This window comes from Hyaena hyaena, unplaced genomic scaffold (genome assembly GCF_003009895.1).
Source record: "Hyaena hyaena isolate Hyena2069 unplaced genomic scaffold, ASM300989v1 scaffold_45, whole genome shotgun sequence".
Classification (NCBI taxonomy): domain Eukaryota; kingdom Metazoa; phylum Chordata; class Mammalia; order Carnivora; family Hyaenidae; genus Hyaena; species Hyaena hyaena.
The window spans coordinates 2976664-2995662 of NW_024080677.1; the positions used below are offsets into that span (position 1 = coordinate 2976664).

The following is an 18999-nucleotide window of genomic DNA, read 5'->3' on the forward strand; positions in this document are numbered from 1 at the left end:
GCCCCAGGCAAGCACCATTCTACTTTGTTTCTGAATGGTACTTGATATAAGTGGTATCATACATGATTTGTCTTTTTATGACTGACTGACTTCACTTAGCATGATGTCCTAAGAGTTCATCCATGTTGTAGCGTGTGTCGGAATTTCTTTAATTTTTATAATATTCCATTGTATGTAAATACCACATTTTGCTCATCCATTTACCTGTCTCTGGACACTTAGGTTGCTTCCACCTTTTGGCTATTGTGAATGATGCTGCTATGAACATGGCTGTGCACATACATCTTCAGGACATACTCTGGTTTCAGTCTTTTGGATATAACCAGAAATGGGGTATTTTAGTTTAATTTTTTTTAAAGGAATTGCCATACTGTTTTCCACAGAGGCTGTACCATTTTACACTCCCACTGACAGTGGACAAGGGATTCCATTTCTCCACATGTTTGGCAACACTTGTTTCTGTTTTTTTTTGTTTTGTTTTGAAGATCGCTATTTTAATGGATGTCAGGAGGTGTTGGCTTTTGTAAGGAGTGGGCATAGTTGAGGAAAGACAGGTATATGAGATAAGATTCATGTCTTGGTTTACATCTTGGTTTGTAGATTCGGCACTAGGAACATAGGCATTTCTCTTCTAATAAGATGGGATCAGAAGCTAAGTCCTCAATTAGATAGGGGAGGGGAAGTCAGTGTTCTAGGCAGAAGGAAAGCAACGTGTGAATAGACACTTGGTGTACAGACTAGCCGGGCCCATTGAAGATTGGGGATCCTAAACTGAAATTGGATCGGTCAGCATGGCTTGCATCTGCTTTGGTTGCTTGTGTAGATGCTGAGAGTGGAGGTTTGAACTGAACCAGAATTGGAGTACTAGCGAGAGTTGGTAAGTTAAGGAGTGGTGGTCATGAGCTAGTATGTGTGCCAGATTTGGGGGATGATACGATTATTAGTAAAAATCCAACAATGCTGGTCAACTGAAACATAATGGGGGCTACAAATCTAACTTTAAAGTTCATAGTAGCCACATTGAAAGGAAATTAATTTTATTATATTTAATCCAGCATATACAGTGTATTATTTCAACAGATGGGTAGTGGAGGTGCAGGTGGAGGGCAAGATGGAAAGAGCTGAGGTGTCTGGAAGAATAGATACTTGGCATATACAGATAGGCAGTGTAGGAGGCTTCGCTGTGGCCTGATTTCTTTGGAACTTCCACACCTTTATTTTTCATTAGGACCTTCTTCTTCCAGTGGCTGAATCAGTGGCAATCTTTAAACATGCTCACCATGTGCCCTCCTTAGTGTCTACTGGGACAGAAGTTATGGGGAGTTTATAACAAGGTGCTCCTCAAATTCTCTTGACCACTTTGATTTGTTTCTTCTCATCTAAATTATGTGTCTTCTAAACTATGTGGATTCATTTCCCTTTCTTTGTGTTAGAATATGAACCCGAGTTGTTCTTGGAGTGTATATACCACATTCCATTTCTAAAATAGGGGGCTCTGTATGTCCACAGATTAGGGCCCATTAGCCTGTGTTGTGTGACTAAGTAGAGTGTGTGTGTGTGTGTGTGTGTGTGTGTGTGTGTGTGTAAGAGAATCAGAAAACCAGGATCCAGAGGACTTAGGTAGTTGTCACCAGTTCTGAGTCTGGATGGTTTGCTAATAAAGCACACATTTTTGTGACTCTAGTTTCCATTTTTAATGGGCTTTTAAAGGGAGAAAGCAAAACCCCCTGAGGCAAATTAGTATTATTTTTAACAGACAGGCTCTTGTGTCTTTATTTTATTTTATTTTATTTTATTTATTTTATTATTTTATTTTATTTTATTTTATTTTATTTATTTTATTTTATTTTATTTATTTTATTTTATTTATTTTATTTTATTTTATTTTATTTATTTTATTTTATTTTAAAATATTTGAGAGCGAGAGAGCACACCCTGGGGAGGTGAGAGGCAGAGAGAGAGGGAACAGAATATCTGAAGCAGCCTCTCTGCTGTGTGACTCGAACTCACGAGCTGTGAGATCATGACCTGAGCCTGGGTCAGACTCTTAACTGGCTGAGCCCCTCAGGCGCCTCCGCATCTTTATTACTGAGTTTGGAATTGACGCTTGTTTTGGTGCGTTCTCATGAGCTAATGGAAATGTACATTTCAAGATCAGTGTGTGTTCACTGTAACGATTCTTCTTTTGATAGCCCGAGTGAATTGATCCTAGGATTCACTAAGGGTGTGTGTATATATATATAGACAGATACATATGTATATGGGTGTGTGTGTGTGTGTATATATATATAAATAAATAAATAAATATATAAAGACAGGCTCCATGCCCAGTGTGGGGCTTGAACCCACGACCCTGAGAAAAACAGTTGGATGTTCTACTTACTGAGCCAGCTAATCATCCCCACTAAGGATATATTTAAAAAGAAAATTGTAAAACCCTTTGGGAGTTATTTTAAATATTGTAAAATTAATACATCATCATTATGGAAAATTTGGACGATATAGAAGAATGGGTCGAAGAAAAAAAAGGGCAGCATAGTTCCATCATGTGAGGCAGTGATGTCCTGTTTTTTTTTTTTGTTCTAGTCTTTTTTACTATGAGTTCTGTTTCAATTTTTTAAAATGTTTTTTATGTTTTTAAAAATTTATTATTGAGACAGAGAGAAACAGATCATGAGTGGGGGAGGGCCAGAAAGAGAGGGAGACACAGAATCCAAAGCAGGCTCCAGGCTCTGAGCTGTCAGCACAGAGCCCCATGCGGGGCTCGAACTCACAAACCGTGAGTGAGATCATGACCCAAGCTGAAGTCGGATGCTTAACCGACTGAGCCACCCAGGCGCCTCCGGTTTCAATTTTAAAATCATGGTATTACATAATGTTGTTTCTTGCCTTTTTCTCTTCACATTATTATGCTAACATTTTTTACGTTATAAAATTAATATATTGGGCTAATATTTTATCAGTTGATATGTAATTTAACTATCATTGAACCTTTAAGTTATTTTTTCTTAGTAAAGTTTTTTTTTCTTCCTTGAAAATGATTTGTTTCCTGATTATGAAAGTATTGTATGCTCACTGTTAGAAAATAGAAAAGATTAAAATCACCAGCACTTCAGCTATTTCAAAATATACCTTTTGGTCATTTTCCTATGAATATTTATTTTGCAATGTTATGTTTACACAAATACACAAAACTGTATTGCATGAATTTTTTTAAGATTGTATATTAAATTACCATTTTTCCATGTCACCAGCCTTCTAACAATCATTTGCAATATCTGTATAAAATTCCACCAAATTCTACGATTACCCAATTGTGTGTTTAGGTGTTTCTTAACAGATGCAAGGGTTTTAAGAACGTGTGTGTGTGTGTGTTGGTGTGTGTGTGAATGCCGTGTTTTTACAGGTCCGTCTCACCCATGAAATTAAACACAAGAATATCGTAACTTTTCATGAATGGTATGAAACCAGCAATCATCTCTGGCTCGTGGTGGAACTCTGCACAGGTAAGCGTGTATAAGACATGGTACAAATATATCCACCTTAGGTCGTTTTAAGCAAACATGTAGGTTTTGTTTTCCTTTTGTGTTACAAATATAGGCACTTGATACTATTGAGTCAGTTGACTTGCACATAAATTGTTTGGATATGAGGGTAGGGAAAAGAGCAAAGATGTTTGGTAAGACATTTGGTAAGACAAATTCAATTTGAGGTTTACTTTGGTATAAAATACTACTAAATCACCTACATAAAAATGTAGAAATATTTTTTAGTGATTAATTTATCCAACAAGTTTTCCTATTGAATAAAATCCATGTGGGTAAGGGAGAGGGGAAAATGGGTGATGGGCATGGAGGAGGGCACTTGTTGGGGTTAGCACTAGGTGTTATATGGAAACCAACTTGACAAACTATTAAAAAAAAGAATAAAAACCAAGTATTTTAGGTCAAGTAGCTATTAGCTAATTAGTTTATAAAGTGATCATATTTTTATTTTTATGAAAAGAATACTTGGTGTTTTTAAAAACTTAGGCAATGTGAAAAAGTACGAAGATGGGTCAACAGGGGTGCCTTGGTGGCTCAGTCTGGTAAGCATCCGACTTCGGCTCAGGTCATGATCTCACAGTCTTTGAGTTTGAGCCCCACATTGGGCTCTGTGCTGACAGCTCAGAGCCTGGAGCTTGCTTTCAGATTCTGTGTCTCCCTCTCTCTCTGACCCTACCCTGTTTGCACTCTGTCTCTCTCTCTAAAAATAAGTAAACATTAAAAAAAATAAGAGTTGACAAATACCACCTCCTAACAATAGAGATAACTGTTACGGTTCTTGCTTGATACAACTTTCTAGGGCCGTGTTTAGGGAGAAAAATGAATATCACTTTTCTGGGATTTTAGTTTCAGGGTCTTCAGGGAAAAAGTACCACTGTTAGTGTACTTCTACCTATACGTGGAGTAATAGTGAAGGATCACTAAATAATAAGGTATATTGTAATTTTTAGCTTTATGAGTCTTACCTATTGGCACTTAGAATTTATAACAGTGAATCATCTTAGGTTATTTGGAATAATAACTTATTTGGATTTTATTTTTTTCTGAATCAATAGGAAAGGACTATGGTTTACTTACTTTCACAGCTGTACACACTGTTGAGGTGATCAGGCAACTTTAACTTTCTCTGTGTTACTTTTTGCTTCAGCTGTGATTTCTGCTCCTCGACCATTGTTACAACCTTACTAATTGATGCCTGTATTTGGAGTGGTTCCTTACTTACCAAAACAAAGTAACCCCCAATACCTCCTACCTTAGTCACAGTGTTCTGATTGAACTTTCAGATGCCAGCTAATACTTTTTATTTTTTAAATTTTTTATTTTTATTTTTTTAATGTTTTATTTTTTTCTGAGAGAGACAGTCTGAGCAGGGTAGGGCCAGAGAGAGAGGGAGACACAAAATCTGAAGCAGGCTCAAAGCTCTGAGCTAGCTGTCAGCACAGAGCCCGACGCGGGGCTTGAACCCACAAACCGTGAGATCATGACCTGAGCTGAAGTTGGACGCTTAACTGACTGAGCCACCCAGGTGCCCCAATTTTTTAAAAATTTTAAAAGAATTTTACTTATTTAAGAGAGAGGATGTAGGTGTACATGTGTGAATGGGGAGGGAGGGAAGGAGAGAGAATTTTTAGCAAGTTCCATGCCTAGCATGGAGCCCTAAATGGGGCTCCATCTCACCACTGTGAGATCATGACCTAAGGTGAAATCAAGAGTGGGATGCTTAACCTATTGAGCCACCCAGATGTCCCAAGACTTTTTTTTTTTTTTTTTTTAAAGAGAAAGGAAAAACAGTTTATTTGAACCTAAGTTAGGACAGCTGCCTGGGATACACAACCTTCAGAAAGAAAGCAGTGCTCTGGGGAAGGAACATTATGTGCAGGGTTATATAGGTGTCTCTGAACTTGGCTCCTCTTGGAATCTTGATGCTTTAATTTTTTGTTTTTGTTTTGCTCCTGGCATGTAGATGGTAGAAATGTGACTGGGATCTTAGAAGAGTATACAGATGGATTTCGCAATGTGTTTGCTTTTGACACTTAATTTCCTCAGTGATGTACACTAAAGGTTGTGATCTTCTGTTAAGAAAAGGCATCTTTTCTGCCATGCAGTACTCTGTAGAATGTGATCCAACCTTGCACAAGAGTAAATGTGGCTATACTTTGCATAATGTTTTTTTTTTAATGTTTTTATTTTTTATTTATTTCTGAGAGAGAGAGAGACAGCGTGAGCAGGGGAGGGTCAGATAGAGAGGGAGACACAGAATCTGAAGCAGGCTCCAGGCTCTGAGCTGTCAGCACAGAACCCGACGTGGGGCTCGAACCCACGAACCGTGAGATCATGACCTGAGCCGAAGTCAGACGCTCAACTGACTGAGCCACCCAGGCGCCCCTGCATAATGTGTTTTTTTTTATTTTTATTTTTTTTATTTTTATTTTTTTTACAAATAGTTTATTGTCAAATTAGTTTCCACATAACACTCAGTGCTCATCCCCACAAGTGCCCTCCTCCATGCCCATCCCCCCTCCCCCCACATCCATCAGTCCTCAGTTTTTGTCAGCATTCAAGAGTCTCTCATGGTTTGCCTCTCTCCCTTTCCCCCACCATTTCCACCCTTCTTCTCCCCCTTGTTCCTCCATAAAGTTCCTCCTAATCCTCCTATACGTGCAAACATATGATATTTGTCCTTCTCTGCCTGACTTATTTCGCTCAGCATAACACCCTCAAGGTCCATCCATGTTGCTACACAGGGCCAGCATAATGTGTTTTAAATGCACAGTTTGGGTTAGTATTTGCCACTAATTTTTGCAGCAGTTCAGTCCCTATAGTCACAGCACCAGAGGGATGGTCCCTTCAGAGGGATTCTCACCTGCTTGTGTAGGGGCCGTTCTCCCAGCGCAGGCGGTCGTTCTCTGGGAGCGGGCTCTGGAGAGGGCACACCCCTGCGTTCACTCACGTGTTTATCCCCCGCCAGCCTGTCCAGGTGTGCTGATTAGATCAGGTTTTAAAGCTCTGGATCTCCTAGCATGGAACGTCCTGGGGGCATTGTGTCAATGCTGGGGGTTCAAATTGGCGATTTTAATCAACTTGCAGGTGGTTCCTTAGAAATGGTTATCGCTCAAGATGAACACCTCCCGGAAGATGTTGTGAGAGAATTCGGGGTTGACCTCATTGCTGGGTTACATCACCTTCATCAGCTTGGCATTCTCTTTTGTGACATTTCTCCAAGCAAGGTAGTTCACGGAAGTTTTGATTTCCTAACTGCTCTGTCTTAAGTTATAATGCTTTCTCACAGGTGTTTTTAATTTTAGATAAAATTTAGAATGTCTTGAAATTGACTTAATATTTTAAAAATGAAAACATAGTGCCATGTTTTAGCTACCTTTTTAGCTACCTGTTGAAATAGCTCTTAGAATGCGAAGTCTCCACTCCCTTCAGAGTCCTTTGAATAATTATTATTGCTGCTGAGGTATATTGTGAACGATCAGCTCAGTATATCTATAAAGTAAGCTGCTTAGCTCTTAAATTGTGGTATCTGATTGAGCCACTATTTTAGTTTGATAATGGCATTTTTGGCTTTGCTTGATTACTGGTATAATGGGTCAGATAGCTTCTTTTCTGGTAAAATTAATGATGTGTAACCAAATGTGCTTTAGTGAGGTGGAGTCCTGAAACCTGCTTATTTTCTGAGTCACAGTTGACCCTGATGCTTAGAAGTTGTGTGAACCTGGACAGGTTACCCGTTTTCTCTCTCTGCCTTAGCCTCTTTGTCTCTGACATGAAGATGGATTCTGTACTATATTTAGGTTAAGCTTCTAGGACATTTTCTGGTGTTTTCAATTAATGGCATCTATTATTTATAAGTACATATTCTTAGGGATTGTGCTTGTTACTGGTTTGAGTTGCTACTTTTCCTTTGTTAAAGTGTACATGATGAAATAAAGTTGAATATTTCCTTGTGAAATGTTGTTATTATAGACCCTCTGTAAGAGAACACATAAAAATCCATAAAAACTGTATAATGAGCAGAAGCTCTTGTTTGAAATATCTATATACTTGCCTCAAGTCTACAACCACCTAACTGTGATCATAGCCCTGAAAACAGCTGTAGAGAACACGTAAATGCAGGGGTGCAGCTGTGTTTCAATAAAACTTTATGGACACTGACATGTCAGTGTCATGTAATTTACATGTATCAAGGAAACTTACCTTAATTTTGATTTTTGTCAACCATTTAGAAATTTAAAAACCACTTAGCTCATGCTTCTATAAAAACAAGTCCTGGCTGGGATTTGGCCCAGTGGCTGTAGAACTCCCCGTGAGGGAGTTGTTTGAATGAAGCCTAGTGTTCTATGTAATCTAGGAAATTCACACTGATTTGTAATGTAACCTTTTCTTTTGATCAGGGGTTGGCAGGGTCCGGCAGCATGACTAATTCTGCAAATGAAGTTTTATTAGAACACATCTTTTTATTAATGCGTTGTTGGTTGGCTGCAGAGTTGAGTAATCAGGACAAAGATCTTATGGCCTGCAAAGTCCAAAATGTTTAGTAACTTAAAAAATTGCAAATTGCTGACCCCTGCTGGTGGCTCTCAAAGTGTGTTCCCCGGACCAACAGTATCAGCAGTACTTGGGACTCATTAGAAATGTAGGTTCTTGGGCCCCACCCAGACCTGTTGAATCAGAAACTGGGGGGTTTCTGGCAGGGACTGGCAGTTTATCTGAACAGGACCCACAGGGGATCTGGTGCTCAAAAAAATTTAAAAGCCACTGTTGTAGATTACCAGACATCCTTAGTATTTGTGACCAAAAATTAAGGGTAAACCTTAAACTGCTTTTGAAAACAAAGATCCACCTGGCCTGCCATGATTTCCCAGAAATAGTTTAATGGCTCTGGGGGAAAAGATACGAGTAAGAGAACACTAGCATGGTTTCACCATTCAACAGGTAACTTCTAATCACAAATCCTGTTAGCCGACTTGAGAGAGCACTTATCACATGCCAGTCATTGTCAAAAAACCCTTTACATGAATAACCTTAAAACAATCTGAAGAGTTCAGTATTATTTTTCCCATTTTACAAGTGAAGAGACTGAGCTTCACAAAGGGTAATGAGTAAACTCTCCAGCTCAGGCTGCCAGTAAGTGGTGGATCTAGGCCTAGATCTTTACCTTCAAATCCCTAGTTTTGAACCCTTGAGTAAATAACACGGACAGGTGGGTTTTCAAATCCCCCTTCAGCAGTCACGGAGGATTGATGAGTATAGATCGTTCCACATACATTGGTCATCTTTCCCCAAAGTACGTGGTTTTACCCCCTATGGTTATGATGTGTTCATTGTATACATCTGAGAATGAGCAGTTTAATATTTAATTCTCTTATTAAAGTGTTGGATTTTTCTTCAGCTTCTTTTAAAATTGTATGCATTTAAATTTTGAGTTGGGATGAAGCAGGAAAGCCCATGCTCAGAGTTCTTCAGTGAGATGAAAGGTAAGGATGCAAGTGCAAATAGAATTGGATTCCAACACATTTCTTAATCTTTATAGATACTCTTGGAAGGGCCTGGCACATTGAAGTTCAGTAACTTTTGCTTGGCCAAAGTGGAAGGTGAAAATTTGGAAGAGTTCTTTGCTTTGGTGGCAGCAGAAGAAGGAGGAGGTGATAGCGGGGAAAATGCACTGAAGAAAACAGTAAAGAGTAGAGTCAAAGGTACGTGGAAAGCTTACAGATCGGAAGCCTAGTTGTGGGCTGCCCAAGTCACGTGTTTAGGAGATAATGTCCAGTCAAAATAGTATATTTTTGTCATTTTTGACAGTCAAAATAATACATTGAAAATAACAGTGTGTAGGACAAACCTGGGTTTGGGAATGGCTTTGCCCATGGCCTAGCGGGTTTTGCACAGACCCAGTACTATGTGAGGTACAGGAAGCTCTAACAAACCTGGATCCTGTCCTTGGCTTCCTGTGTCCCTGTCTGCTCGTTTTTACGTAAGGATGGCCATTTTTTCCTGCATTTCCTGTGTTCTCAGCACTTAGAACAGTGCCTGGCATATACTAGCAGCTCAATAGATATTTTTTCAACATTGATGAGTAGCTAATATTCTGAAATTAAGATTTTTAGGGCACGTTCTTGGGCGGTGGTTTTGACAGTGAGATGGGGTCTGGGATGTTAGAGTCTCTGTACTTGAGGGGAGATTGTGTGAAGCGATAGCCCTTTTGTAATGTTCCCTGTGTAACTCTATAGTCGAACTTAACATGTGACCATTTTTCTATATTGTCTTTTGACATTCAATTATGAAGTTAGGGGCTTCATATTCATTTGTTCACTAGTACATTTATTGATTCATGTCTAATAAATTGCATAAATCAACAAAAATTTAGGCATGTTCTAGATACTGGAAATAATGAATGTGAGCAAACAGACAGAAATCCCTGGCCTTGCATTTCTAGTTGAAGAGGAGAGACATGTTCACATTCAGGATGCATTAGTGACGCACGCACTGGCTAAGTGTTGGGCAGGGTACTTGGGCACCGTGGGGTTCTTACTTAAATTTGCTTTCTCAGGGTCTGGCAGAAGTAAAGGTAGATAGGCCTTCCAGTAAGTGTTTGGTGAATGAGATGAATGTATATATGAGATGTGATCGTCTAGCCAAAATGTCATGTAGGAAAACTTTAAAATGTGAGGACACAGGAGGCTGTTGCTGTGGCCGCAATGGGCCCTGGTGATAGTATTTGCTGGAAGGTTTACCTCAGTTGAATTTTATTTTCCAGATGATTGGTGATTACTCCCTTCATGGAAAGAATATTCTCATTGGAAGGTGGGAGGCTTTTAGGTCGAGGTTTGGTGGGTGCTCTGCAAGTGAGCAGCTGTGTGACTTAGGGGATCTCAGGGGACCCTCTAAGCTTCGGTTTCTCTCATTAGTGAATAAGGGAACTTGCTAGCTCAAGAATTTGCTCTTTTTTTTTTTTTTTTTTTAAACATTTTATTTAATGGAGGGAGGGGGAGAAAATCCCAGTCAGAGTCCTTGCTGTCAGTGCAGAGCCCGAAGCGGGACTTGAACTCATGAACTGTGAGATCACGACCTGAGCCGAAATTGAGAGTCGGACTCTCAACTGACTGAGCCCCCCAGGTGCCCTGACAATTTGCTCTCTATGTAATATTAAACTTTGTGTAAAGTATATGTGGCACACCTTAGTGTCATTCATTAAATATTCCCTGTTCTTCTGGATCCATGGTAGGATTGCATCTTCTCCCTGCCAAAGATAAGGAAATATGAGCAGAAGTGATGTGAGTCACTTGGAGGTGGGAATTTTCAGAGCCAGTGTGCGGTGTGCTACATTCTTTCCTGCTGTCTTGGGTGATGGAAGGAGCATGTATTGACATGGAGCCTCTATCAGCCTGGCTCTTTGGGTGACTGTGAAGAACAGAGCCGGAGGGGGGGTGGTGGTGTGTGTTGACCCGTGGTGGACATGTAGTTTGAGTAATAAATAAAACTTTGTTGCTAAGCCAGTGGAAATTTGGAGTTTTAATGCTGTATAACCTATTCTAATCAAAATACTATAATCAGAGGTTCTTTTGATATACAGAATTGTGTTACACCTCTAACTCAAGTGGATATCCAAAACCTGTTTGTAGTCTTATATATCCTTGTAAATGAAACCTTAAAATTAGAAAACTTTAAAAAAGGTGAAATATACACGAAGGTGTATATTGATGTATGTGCTTTTTTGCTATATATATATATATATTTTTTTTTTTTTTTTTTTTTTTTTTTTTTTTTTTTTCTTAGGTACATTAGGCTTTTTTGTAACAAGTCTAGCTCACTGCTGTTACCTGCAAGTTTCTTTTGTGGCCGGGGGAGGTAAATGAAGGAGGGGCTGAGATTTAAATTTTTTTTTTTTTTTTTTTTTCCTTACCAGGTCTTTCATAGGTAGATTTGTTTTTGGAATTGTTACAAATGCCTAACAAAGTTGTTTTTTATACTTGTAGGATCTCTTACATATACAGCGCCTGAAATTTTGAAGGGTACTGACTTCTCTATCACCAGTGACCTCTGGTCTTTGGGCTGTCTGCTTTATGAAATGTTTTCAGGTGATTACTTTCTGGTACAGTTTAAATCAGAGCTGGGCACACACAGAAAGACTAAATCTGTTGTAGTTTGCGAGTATTCAGCCTGGAAGGCGTGAAAAAAGCTAGCTTTTCTAAATTTTTACACATACTGGTTTTGGCTTCCCTCCCTCTGTATTCCTCCTGTATGCTTGGTGTCTAGGCAGATGCCCAGAACCTTTGACATCCAGGTCAAGGAACTGTTGACGTACAGGTATTTTTCACGATAATCATTTGGAATGTTAAAATATGCTTACTTACTAAAAACTGTAGAAATTCTTATAAAGGTACCTGTGTCTGTGAATTATTCAGATGTGTCCAGTGGCCCATGCAGCCCTTAGATAATGGTCCGTACATACATTAGCATCTTTTTGAGGATGACATGTTTTGAATTACAGAAATAGAAAAATAGTGTGCCTAGAAAAATAGACAGTGTGCCTGGTGGTCTGGACCAGGCTTTCAATAAGTAGTTACTGCTATATATATGTATCCACACAAACACACATGCACACACATATACATACATACATACATATATATGTATACTTTCCTGTGAGTTGTGTAGTCCTAATCTGTCAGTAGTTGAGATTTGTTTAGAGTTATAGGCTGGTAATAGCCAACTATTGTTTAATTTTATAATTTTTCATGTAATTTCAGGAAAACCTCCATTCTTCTCAGAAAGTTTTTCAGAATTAATTGAAAAGATTTTTTATGCAGATCCTCTGCCACCTGTTCCAAAAGGTAGGATTTTTGGGGCGCCTGGGTGTCTCAGTTGGTTAAGTGTCCGACTTTGACTCCTATCATGATCTTATGGTTCGTGGATTTGAGCCCCATGTCAGGCTCTGTGCTGACAGCTCAGATTTGCTTAGGATTTTGTGTCTCCCTCTCTTTCTGCCCCTCCCCTGCTTGTGCACATGCTCTCTCTCTCAAAAATAAACATTAAAAAAACCCTCAAAAGTTTTTTAAAATTATAAATGCAGTTAGGTTACATCTGACACTATTAATGGTACACTCTTACCCAAAGTCTGTTTTTGATTTCTAACCCCAAATTTACATTTTGTATATAGTCCCCAAATTGATATTTTTAGAAATGTTAGCATCCCCTTTGCCTTTTTATTAAGATAATGAAATGAAAAAGTACTACTAATAGATTCCTTCATTTAAAATCACAAATTATTTTGTGCTCCTATGTCAACAGAAATCTGGTATAAAGATTTTAAAAATTTTGTTTCTTGTGAATGTACTATTAATTTGTACTCTTGTTCTTTGTAGTTATTTCTGTTTACTGTTCGAATAGGAGCAAGTTGGGAGTTTGTCAGTTGCCCCTGACAAGTTGCTAAAGTCTTTAAACAAGATATAATTGTAGTGTCTTAAATGGATTGGAACTTTAATCAGATGAATTTTGATTAAGGTAACCATCTACCACTAACAAATTTAAGGCAAGAAAAGGAAAAAACCCCAAAAGGCCTGAACATAGTAAAGCACTTTGCTGTGCACTGGAAGAAAAGTGATTCTTAAGATGTACAAATGAAAACAACTTTACGAAAAAAACTTTTGAAAGTAATTCATGGAAAAACTGGGAATATGGAATTCTTTCAAGATTTCAAGAGTCCTCCTAAGTGAAAAAGCCAAAATGTTATTTTGAAAATAGTCTCTACTACTTAAAAGAAAACAAAACTGCTTATTTTTTTCTTTAGCTTTATATTAAGGATGGTGATTTCTATAAAATCTGTTTCCTGTAATGACGACTTTGGATTATTGTTTTTGTTTTGAATATTGGAAGTACTGATTATTGTTCTGTCCTTTAAGTTAAAGACTTTTAGGCAGGGAAGAGAAATCTGAAAATACAGGTGTCAAAGATCCGGCCAGGATACATCTGGTAGCCCACCCTTAATTAGGGACCTTCATCAGACTGTGGTCATAGTGCCCAGTAACAGCCTCTGTTCGATGTCTTTGTCCACTGTCTTCATGGCCACTTGAACCACAGACTGATAATTTGACTCTGGTATATTCTGTCTAATTTAAAAAGAACTAACACCTACAGACTACTGGAATTGGACAGCATCATAATATTGTGACATTATTTTCCTGTTAAAAATCTTTAAAGGAGAGAGGGGGAGAAAAAGAGGGATTGTAAGTATTCTTATCATTGTACATTATAAAGCCAAGTTGGTCAAATAAGAAGGCCTCAGAAAATGAGGCATAATTAAAAGTTGAAGACAAGGATATGAAGATAAGCCTGGTCATCTTGACCGGGCTTATTCAGTAAAGAGAAATTGCCAAGGTTAGTCCAAGTTTAGTTTCTGAGATTCATGTCTTTTATGGTATAGGAAAAAATGTTGTTTTTATTCTTATGCCCATTCCTCACCTCCATTAAACGGAGGATATAATTGTTAATAATGGATTCAGTGTTCTCTTAAAAATGTGTGCTCAAATACAATCACTCTAAAGTTTATGTAGGGTGTATATTCATGTACTTACCACTTTTTTTTTCTTTTTGGGCCTCATTTTGTGTATAGATTCTTCTCTTCCTAAAGCTTCTTCAGATTTTATTAATTTGCTTGATGGTTTACTTCAAAAAGATCCTCAGAAAAGGTATGTATGGATAGTATTTTAATACGAATGAGGAAATTTTTTTCTCCTTTCATGTACTTGTAAAATAGTATTGTTCTTAATATACACAGAACTATTTAAATTACTTTTTAAAAAAAAGAAATCTGAGTTTACGTTAAAAGTGTTTTCTATTTGTAGGGTTTTTTAAAAAGTTTTTATTTTAGGGGTGCCTGGGTGGCTTAGTCGATTGAGTGTCCAACTCTTCATTTTGGCTTGGGTCATGATCCTGGGGTCATGGGATTGAGCCCCGTGTCAAGCTCTGTGCTGAGCATGGAGCCTGTTTGGAATTCTCTCTCCCTCTCTGTTTCCATCCCCATTTCCTTCCCCCTCTGTCCGTTACTCCCACTTGTGCTCTGGCTCTGTCTGAAAAAATAAAAAAATTTATGGGCACCTGGGTGGCTCAGTTAGTTAAGCATCTGACTTCGGCTCAGATCACGATCTCGTGGTTTGTGGTTTCGACCCTGTCTTGGGCTCTGTGCTGACAGCTCAGCATCTGGAGCCTGCTTTGGATTCTGTGTCTCCCTCTCTGCTCCTCCCCTGCTTGTGTTCTCTATCTCTCTCAAAAATAAATAAACATTAAAAAAAGTTAAAAAAAATTAATTTCAGTTAACAATGTGTAATGTTAATTTTAAGTGTACAGTTTAGTGATTCAGCACTTCCATACACTGCCTGGTGCTCATCACGACAGGTGCGATCCTTAATCCCATCACCTGTTTAACCTGGCTCCCCTCTGGTAAGCATCAGCTTGTTTTCTATAGTTAAGAGTCTGGTTTGTCCATCTTTGTTTGCAGGGATTTTTAATCATGAGGAAATTGTAAAGTCCACTTCTCCTTTAGTGTATTAAACAGTTGTCTAATTGGTTGACAAATTTTCTTGTAACTTTTAAGTCCAGGAAGGGCATTGTTTTTCATTGTGGATTTCAGGCTAAATCCCGCCTTACACTAATGAACTAGGGATGACACTGTCAAGATCATTAATGTAATAACTGCTGAGTGGTATTTTAGTAAGATGTGTTTTTATGATAATCCTGTCACAATGAGAGCATCAAGTGAGAGGCTCACAAGCACAGTGTGAATTTTCTGGGTTGCAGTAATGGCAGAAAATTAGAAAGCACTGTGGCATAGGATTGTGGAAGGGAGGTCAGGAGTCCGGAAGGGGTCTCCCTGGGTTGGCAGACAAGAGCAGCTGGTTTCTAGGTCAGATTCTGCCACTGTGTATCTGGGGAGGGGGGTTTAGGCAAGTGTTTGGGGTTTCTGCATCAGGGTGTAAAATGAAGACTAAATTTCATGTAGCATATAAAATAACCCATTCTCTATCTTCATTAAATGTGGAAAAAAATGGCAGAAGGAAGTGCTAATTCCCTTTGTGCTTACAATGGAATACTGTTAGGATTAGTGGTATTTTGCTATGGTCTTCCAGATACCTTTTGATGGATACAAATCTACTTGATTTAGGATGGTGTATCCACATTTCTACATATGTATATCCTTATATTGTATACATGTTTGTATAAATGATACCACTCTATAACCTAGTTCTCTTTATATGTCCACCTCTGCCTCCCTCCCTTTTTTTTTTTTTTTTTTTTGAGAGATAGCACAGAAGCACAAACAGGGAAGGGGCAGAGGGAGGAGAGAGAATCCCAAGCAGGCTCTGTGGTGTGAGTGGAGAGCCCATCATGGGGCTCAAACTCAAGAACCATGAGGTCATGACCTGAGCCCAAATCCAGGAGTCAGAAGCTTAGCTGAGTGAGTGAGTGAGCCATCCAGGCCACCCTAGAGTATTTCTTTTTCTTTTTTTTTGAACATCTGTTTATTTTTGAGAGAGAGAGAGCGCGCGCGAGCGAGCAAGCATGTGAGTGAGCAGGGGAGGGGCAGAGAGCGGAAAAGTCAGAATCTCAAGCATGCTCCACATTGTCAGTGCAGAGCCTGATGAGGGGCTTGAACTCACAAACTCTGAGATCATGACCTGAGCTGAAATCAAGAGTTGGATGCTTAACTGACTGAGCCACCCAAGTGCCCCTGGAGGATTTCTTGATTTAGAATATTACATATGCTGCTACAGTAAATACCCTTTTGTGTATTTGTTGTTCCTTTAGGCAGTTACCATTAAGAGGTTTCTGAAAGTGGAGTTGGTGGCCAGAGGCTAAGAATGTGAAATAGTTGGGTGCATTTGCTACATTCTTGGAATGTGCGCTGGTGTAACACCACTAGACAACCCCTTCCCTCCCAGTGTTACCTACACTAGATTATTGACCTTACACATTTTGCTAAGGTGACAAGAAAGAAATTTCACTTTATTGGCAATTTTTATTTCTCTGTTAGTGTTTTTTAAGAGCTCTTTGTAAAAAAAAAAAAAAAAAGATACTATATGTGATGACAGATTCCTTCTCTTTATTAATCATGTTTTGATTTTGATCAGAGTAGTTTTTGTTCCAATAGAGACATTTTGAAGAGTCAAGTTTTCTTTTTTGTATTGAAATTTTAGTCAGGCTTAGCCATTCTGTGCCTGATGATTATAACCAGAGCATACTCTATTAGTAGTAAAAATTTATGCTTTGTAAGTGAGTCTGGCTTTTCGGTTCAGCCTAAAGTCTTTATTTTTAACAATTTTATTTTAGGGTGCACGAGTGGGGGGGAAAGGGCAGAGGCAGGGGTGGAGCTGAGAGAAAGAGAATCCCTAGCAGGCCCCGTGCTCATTGTGGAACCTTACCCCACGACCCTGCGATCATGACCTGAGCTGAAGTCAGCAGTCAGATGCCCAACTGACTAAGCCACCTCAGCCTCAAGTCATTTTAACGTGGGCAAAGAGCTGGATAACATTTGATTCCTACATGGACGTATGACTGTAAAATCATGAGGTTGATTTTCTTATTTCTAAGTGAAATTTTAAAAGTGAAGTCCCAAAAGTGAAAGTCATGAAGCAGGTAGGGTATGTAGAATAAAGGATTATAGAATTATAGATTGATAATGATATATTTACTTTAAAATTTTAAGCTAAAGGGGCACCTGGGTGCTCAGCTGGTTGAGTGTCCGACTTTGGCTTGGATCATGACCTCGTGGTTTGTGAGTTTGAGCTCTGCATTGGGCTTGCTGCTGTCAGTGCAGAGCCCTCTTTGGATCTTCTGTTTCCCTCTCTGTCTCTCCCCCTTGCTCATGCTCTCACACTAAAAAAAAAAAAAAAATTAAAAAAATAATAATAAATAAAATTTTAAGCTAATTATAGGCCCTCTTCATAGACTATTTGGAGAACTGAAAATGTTTTCATCAGGCTGCATGCAATATGAACCCTGAGACTTCTAATAGTTTTTTTTTTAATGTTTTATTTATTTCTGAGAGAGAGAGAGAGAGAGAAACAGAGAGAGGCAGCGTGAGCAGGGGAGGGTCAGAGAGAGAGGGAGGCACAGAATCTGAAACAGGCTCCAGACTCTGAGCTGTAAGCACGGAGCCCGATGCGGGGCTCGAACCCATGAACCGCGAGATCATGACCTGAGCTGAAGTCGGACATTTAACCGACAGAGCCACCCGGGCACCCCTCTAATATTTAGTTTTTAGACTCATTCTGTACCATTTAAGGGTTCTGAATTATTTTTTAGGGTGTTGCTAAGAGGTTAATTGTATACTGCGATGCAAGTAAAGTATGAAAGAATTGCAGAGGTACATTTGAATAGAGAAATTTATAAATTATAAAATCTGATATACGTAATTGGGATGTGACTTGGGAATTATGCGTGGTAAATCCTGTTAAGAGAGAGTTTTAACATTTATGTTTTGTACAGATTAACTTGGGCAGGCCTACTGCAGCACTCATTTTGGAAGGATGCCTTTGCTAGGAGAGACCATGAATCGAGCACTGAGAATTCCGCCTTCAGGTAGCGTGTAGGCTTGTCTTTGTGGGGGGACGTGGCTATCAGATGATCATCACAGTGATTACTGTTGTAATAATGCAGCATCGACAACGTGAATTTGTCTGCTTTCATATAGGAGAAAATCAAGCATTTGTTTAAGTATGGCTTTAGTCGTGACCTTCTGTGTTCTTAATTTTGCTCATTTTTCTGATCAGTTGTTTATTCTCCAGTCAGTGACTGAGTATGGTAGTCATGAGTTCTGTTCAGCAAATATAACTCACTTCTCACCTTGCAAGCACATGGTGGGATCTCCTTACCCCCTTTCAAGTTGAGTGTGGTCATGTTACTTGGTTTGGTTAATGAAAGGTGAGCAGAAGTGATGTGTGTTCATTCTCCATAGACACCTGAAGAGCCAGTAAGAGATTGGCCACACCTCTTCCTCCTGATGAGCTAATTGGGAAGAAAATGTCCAAATGGAGTTGCTGTCAGGCTGGGTCTTTAGTGACTGTGATAAGCCAGCCTTCAGTGGCCGTGTGCCTGAGAGCGGCATAGTTAGGAGATTCTTTAAAAAAAATTTTTTTAATGTTTTTTATTTCTTTCTGAGAAAGAGAGACAGCGTGAGCAGGGGAGAGTCAGGGAGAGAGGGAGACACAGAATGTGAAACAGGCTCCAGGCTCTGAGCTGTCAGCACAGAGCCTGACACGGGGCTCAAACCCACAAACCATGAGATCATGACCTGAGCCGAAGTTGGATGCCTAACCGACTGAGCCACCCAGGCGACCCTGGAGTTAGGAGATTCTAAGCCACAGGAATCTATGGGTTGTATGTTACCACAGCATAACCTAGTCTGATCCTGTCTAATCCTGTCTGATCTGACTAATATACTGCATTGTTA

The 18999-nt window shown here is 39.1% G+C and overlaps 1 protein-coding gene across 4 annotated transcripts in view; it reads left to right on the plus strand.

Moving 5' to 3' along the window:
- Nucleotides 1-18999, plus strand: part of ULK4 (unc-51 like kinase 4) — a 567394-nt gene that overhangs the window by 6762 nt on the left and 541633 nt on the right. For all 4 annotated transcript variants that reach the window (XM_039230385.1, XM_039230386.1, XM_039230388.1 and 1 more), the window contains exons 3-9: nt 3407-3506; nt 6633-6772; nt 9085-9247; nt 11528-11629; nt 12302-12385; nt 14164-14239; nt 18036-18128. In XM_039230385.1, the coding sequence (XP_039086316.1) occupies nt 3407-3506; nt 6633-6772; nt 9085-9247; nt 11528-11629; nt 12302-12385; nt 14164-14239; nt 18036-18128 (758 nt within the window). The remainder of the gene's footprint in view (nt 1-3406; nt 3507-6632; nt 6773-9084; nt 9248-11527; nt 11630-12301; nt 12386-14163; nt 14240-18035; nt 18129-18999) is intronic.